The sequence below is a fragment of the Scyliorhinus canicula genome, chromosome 4 (genome assembly GCF_902713615.1).
Source record: "Scyliorhinus canicula chromosome 4, sScyCan1.1, whole genome shotgun sequence".
Lineage (NCBI taxonomy): Eukaryota > Metazoa > Chordata > Chondrichthyes > Carcharhiniformes > Scyliorhinidae > Scyliorhinus > Scyliorhinus canicula.
The window spans coordinates 223,270,717-223,276,431 of NC_052149.1; the positions used below are offsets into that span (position 1 = coordinate 223,270,717).

At 40.8% G+C, this 5,715-nt stretch overlaps 1 protein-coding gene across 1 annotated transcript; it reads right to left on the reverse strand.

The window, feature by feature from the left end:
- Positions 1–501: 501 nt before the first annotated feature.
- Positions 502–5,492, reverse strand: LOC119964276 (interleukin-4-like). Its single transcript, XM_038793552.1, has 4 exons — positions 5,370–5,492; positions 5,052–5,102; positions 1,737–1,859; positions 502–653 (listed from the first exon to the last, which is right to left on the reverse strand). The coding sequence occupies exons 1-4, from the start codon at positions 5,490–5,492 to the stop codon at positions 546–548; spliced, it is 405 nt and encodes a 134-aa protein (XP_038649480.1). The 3' UTR covers positions 502–545.
- Positions 5,493–5,715: the final 223 nt, after the last annotated feature.

The following is a 5,715-nucleotide window of genomic DNA, read 5'->3' on the forward strand; positions in this document are numbered from 1 at the left end:
CTCCATCCCGACCCCCTGCCCCATTGACATCTACAAACGACTTGTCACTACCTTTTTGGCAACAATAGATCCAGTGGTGATGACTCCTCTTAAGAATTTGACAGAATAGGGTTGCCAAGTCTGGCAGGCCAGATTCCAGGAGATGTTATCAAATGACCTCCCACCTTCGATTGCTCTGCCACCAAACCCCTGCCATTGGTCATCGACATGTCAATCAGCACCAAGTCCCGCTTTCCATGGCTTTTAAATGTGTCCTAGATTTGACTTTTGGAAATATGGTCACCCAAAGTCCACCTCCCCCAAAACCTGCCCGAGTTAAAATCAGGCCTATATATTCTTTCATTTGTATTACCGCAGACCAACATAAATGTAAAATATATACTAATACATAATTTGTAATAATATATCAATTAGGTTTAAAATTCAGCAATTTTCATCTTTTATATAAAGTATCAAAGAAATAAATAAATAAATAATATTTCAATTGCAGTTCAGTTGTGCTTTTTTTTTGCATACAAAACATCGTAATCTTTTAGCCTGGCTGTTCAGAGTGTGCAATTGTGACGCATCACAAATCTGGAGAAAACCCTAAGGCCAGACAGAAAAGTTTTCAGATCAACTTCTTCATCTTCATTTACTGTACAATTGGCATTCTGCAATGAAAAAACAAAACATTAATTTAGCTACACGATGAAAACATTTCAAAGGGTTAGATTTATTGAGTGGTGGAACAGGTTCAAGGGGTTGAATGGCCTATCGCTGCTCCTAATTTGTTACGCTGGCACTATAGATTATTGTTTTCTTCATTCGGTGTGTGGAGAATTTCAAGGTTGGTGTATCAGGTAAAAATGAGCTAATATTTATCAGACATGATAAATCCATAAGTGATGCTGCTGGTTGTTAATTAGCATTAAACTGAATTTGTATCTTGAAATAACTCAAAGTTACCCAACCCAAAGTTCCAAAACACCCTGCACTCTAATGCATATATTCTTCAATTAGCGCAGTAGCAGGTAGGAGAACCGGAACAAAATTACCCTCTGCACGTGCCAAAGAGCCATTTACAATGTACCACCAAAATGTTGCAAGTGTGTGACTGGATTCATGGCATTAAGAATAAATGACATTGCTTTGTTCAGATTTCAGCTGATGGTGGTGTGAGTGGGCGTGAATACTAGCAGTTTAGTGCATTCGTTATCTGATAGAGGTAAATATATGTGGTTAAGCCGGTACGCGTCAATCTCTGTTACAAAAGAATATTCTTATTGGTATTCATCTGAATAGCACATGACAACTGTTAACTGTGTGGTCAGTTGAAATCGGAGGCTGAATACTTGTTGTTTTGCATAGTGGACAGTACACCTTCAATCATTGCCAAATTAGAGGCGAGTATGACTGGCATTTTCCAGTGCACATATTTTAGGTTTTTTGAAGCTAAATCAAAGGTTAAAAAACCCAAAGGCTAGTTCCAATGACAGTGATTTGCATTTCCTTTCAGCTCTGGAGCTTAGCTATGCTGAACAATTTACTTGATACTCACCTTGACATAAAATTGAAATTTGTCAATGGAATTGTCCAAATTAAATGTTAGAAAATCATGTGAGACCAATCCTAGAAGGCCTTCTCATAATGTTGCATGTAGGATTTGCTGCAGTTGATGGTGAGTGAAACTTTGTAAATTTAACTGCTGACTTTAACCTACATTGATGGAACCCTTGTTCCAAAGTAAGACTCACCTGGTCAATGGTGGTAGTTAGCACGTAAATCCGAAATATTGTGGAATTCTGACAGTTATGATGATGAATGATATTCCCCAGGGCTTTAGCAGCTTTGCAGAATACTTCAGATACATTCGCACACTAGGAGATATTGAAATTAGTTTGGTTAATTGATGCAGAAAAACAAATAACTCAATTACTGCTGGAAAAAGAGACATGGGGCTGAATTCTGCCCTCCCGGCATGTTTTTGCGGCAGAGGAAGCGGCCCGCCATTGGCGAGTGACAGGATCTTCCAGTCCTGCCATTGTCAACGGGGTTTCCTGTTGCTCGTCAACCTCTGCCACAAGGGACCCCGCGGAGGGGGCTCGTCCATGGCAGGACCAGGAAATCCTACTGCCAGGATCGGCCGGGAAATCCTGCCCACGCTGTTGAAGCTTTTTGTCGTGCACTTATCAGGACTGTTCGCAAGAATACCAATAGTAAAGAGAACAACAATTTATACTGCTTGAGAAGAGAGTGTTGATTGGCTGGCAAATCGACTCTGATTGGTAGAGGCATTGCCATGGCGAATGCGCCAGGGAACAGTTAACTTCCAAGCTCTTGTTCAAATTCAAACCAGGCAGGTCGACACTGATTGGTCAAGGCCAAGGGAATGAACTCAGGCATGGCTGTCTCAAAAGCTTTTGTTTAGCTGAAAACAAATAAATTACTGGCCTATTATTCAATGGAGGGGGGTGGTCCTATTAAATTCAGTAAATCAATTTTCAATTCAATTAGCACTTTTTGTCAGTGGGTATTGATAATTCACTAAGTTAGTGATTTGATGGACAGAAGGATTAAAATGCTGTAAACAATTCTCAAAAGTTCCTTATTGCATTTGCAAACACACGCACACATATTTACACTTGAAGGGCCGAATGCCCTATGTTTGCTCCTGTCTCTTATATCCACATATCAATTTAATAGAAACACCAGGATAATTTCATATTGCTAAGTAATTGGGTAAACAGATTTTCTTGTAAATCACCTAACATCCACATTAAAAAGCTCCTGGCTCTGACCTGGGTCCTCATACACACAAACATTATGAATTTAAACACCTGCATCAATACTGATAGTTCTCCAGGGTAGTGGGCCTTGCTTTGATTTGTTATTCACTGGTCTCAGTTGGACTGGAACAGCGGTTGATGGACCAGAAAATAAATGCCTGCTAAGCCCTGTAGCCGGAGGTCTTACCTCCATTTCCAACCTCTCCCATTTTCCTGAGGGTGGGGAGCATGAAGGTCACCAAACAGGCCCACTTCCCATGAAGGAACATGGAGGGAAGGACATGTCTTGGAGTTGGGAAGAGTTTTAAAACGCAACTAAAAACGTTTTTTGAAGTTTAAAAGGCCCTTTGTTAAAATTGCTTTAGAGGTCAAGGGAGGACCCAGAATAAAGAACTTTGCCAGTTCTGGGGTCATCACCCTCCTGGCAATGTTTGGCATATGTGGGCATCAGAAGTGGTTTTCCTCCACCTGAGCACCAGGAAGGGTGCAGTTGGAGTGGGTGCTGCAGCCTCAGAAATTGAGATCATTGGCGATGAGGAGTAGCATTTGCAGAGGAAGAGCCAGAGTGCCAAAGAGGAGGCCAGGCAAATAATGAGGGGCATGAAGGAGAAGGAGATACTAACCTGATCACTGGATCTACAGTCACAGGCATAGACAACCTGTAATTAACTTTGGATCAGTAGAGAAGAAGACTCAACCCTTTCGGCAGGTAATCAGTGACACAGTTCATAGAATCATAGAATTTACAGTTCAGAAGGAGGCCCATCGAATCTGCACCGGCCCTTGGAAAGATCACCCTACCTAAGCCCACACCTCCACCCAATCCTCGCAACCCAGTAACACCACCTAACCTTTTTGGGTGCCAAGGGCAATTTAGCATGGCCATTCCACCTACCCTGCACATCTTTGGACTGTGGGAGGAAACCAGAGCACCCGGAGGAAACCCACGCAGTCACGTGAAGATCGTGCTAGCAACTGTGCTAACCACTGTGCTACCGTGCTGTCCACTGGTTGCCGATATTAGTGCGGGCATCTCACAGGCGACTGCACCCTGGGCAGTATCCCAGATGCTCTCTTTACCAATGCTGGACAACACATTAAAATCATAGCTGAAAGGAACTCCCTCCTCTCCCTCAAGGGTGCCAAACCTCAAGCTTCCCTGTGCCACCTCAGGATCTTGTGGCCCAGTGGCAGGCTTAGGCACAGACTCTTTCCCTCAGGGCAAGGAGAGAGGGAGATGGAAAACAAGAGGGATCATCTGATCAGTCACATGATGAATCCAATGACTCAGATGCCCCAGACTTGCAACTAACATGCATCTTCAGTCACATCATCATTCCCGCCTGACCAGATATATTGTACTGCAGGAAATATCCGAATGATTCAAGGGAAGATTATGGAAAGGTTTATGGATATTCCTATTTAAGAGCTAATACTCTTTCTGAAAACAAATGCACCAATGACTGATTAAAGTATATAACCATACATAGAAGTAAAACCCATAGCTTGATATAAAACGTTGAAAATAACATGTTGAAAATAATTGTTGAAAATAAATCTTTCCTTGCCTTTAGGGAATAAAAATTTCTGCTGTCATCATTTTTTAAAAACTCTTTCATGAGATGCGGGCATACCTGGCAGTGCCAGCATACATTGCCCTTCCCTAATTACCCTTGAACTGAATGGTTTTCTGAACCAATCCAATGGGCAGTCAACCATATTGCTGTGGGTCTGGAGTCACATGTAGGCCAGAGCAGGTAAGCATGGCAGATTCCCTTCCCTGAAGGACATTAGTGAACCAGATGGGTTTTTAGAATTGTTGGCAGTTTCCAGATATTTTAATTAATTACCTTCAAATTGCATCAGCTGCCATGGTGGGATTTGAACCCATACCCCCTGACCTGGGCTTCTGAATTACTCATCCGATTACATTACCAGCACATCACCACCAGCACAACCCTATGGCTAGAGTTATGGATTTGGACAATACCGTTGCAGTCACTGTCCTCAGGAATAATCCAATTAAACTTTAATGAAAATATACGACGGCTGAGATCTAAATAACAGCTCAATTGAAGTTTACTATAATGCTACACTGAGAGATATATTTGAAATATAACATTCATGTATAGCCATGTACATGCGAATGTTCCTGAACATGGAATTCAAAATATGATTTTTAAAAATACAAAATATAAAATTAAATTTTCATGTGCCATGCTATATATCTTTAATAATCATTTCAATTATAGAAATGTGAATGACTGTCATCATTGTTCTTACTTTATGCATCTTGAAGTCCACATGATGGATCATGTCGTCACCACAAGAAATCTAAAAAAAAACCCAAAAAACAATTGTTAGATTAACAGTAGTAGGTCACACCCAAAATATTTTATAGTCAATGTCCCTTGTCAGAATAGTTACCAGAAAATTAAAAACGTTATTGCCATTGATATTATATATTCTATCGTAACTCTGATTAACCAGATTTCAACAAACATTTTACTATATGAATTTACTTCCCGCTAAGGATTGTTTTTGCAGAATTATATAAGCAGATTTGTTCAGTAAGCACCTATTCAGTTATTCTGCACATACCTTTTTTACGTTTTCTTTTGATGTATCATGAATGACCTCTTGCAATGCAGTTTGAAGCTTGCATTTGACGCTGGCTAAGATGAAGAGAAGAATCACAGCCTTCAGTACTTGAGACATGATCATGTTCAGAGCTATCAGTCACAGCAACAGGTTGATTCAATGTTGGTTGCCTTTCTGAAGGTGAACGGGTGCCTTTTATAGCCAGTAGATCGATGGAGAGGAAATACTGGGGAGTCACCAAAGCGTCACAAATTCCTTAACTATTGAGATAGCAAATCTGCAAGACTAGGTTAAACTAAAGAGAAAGGAAACCCTATTTCTGCATTAAAATAGATAACAAGGTCAG

Coding starts and splice junctions, on each gene's coding strand:
- LOC119964276 (XM_038793552.1), bottom strand. CDS start 5,492: ATGATCATGTCTCAAGTACTGAAGGCTGTGATTCTTCTCTTCATCTTA. Junction 5,103..5,369: donor CAAAAGAAAACGTAAAAAAG/GTATGTGCAGAA, acceptor GTTTTTTTTTAG/ATTTCTTGTGGTGACGACAT. Junction 1,860..5,051: donor TGGACTTCAAGATGCATAAA/GTAAGAACAATG, acceptor AATATCTCCTAG/TGTGCGAATGTATCTGAAGT.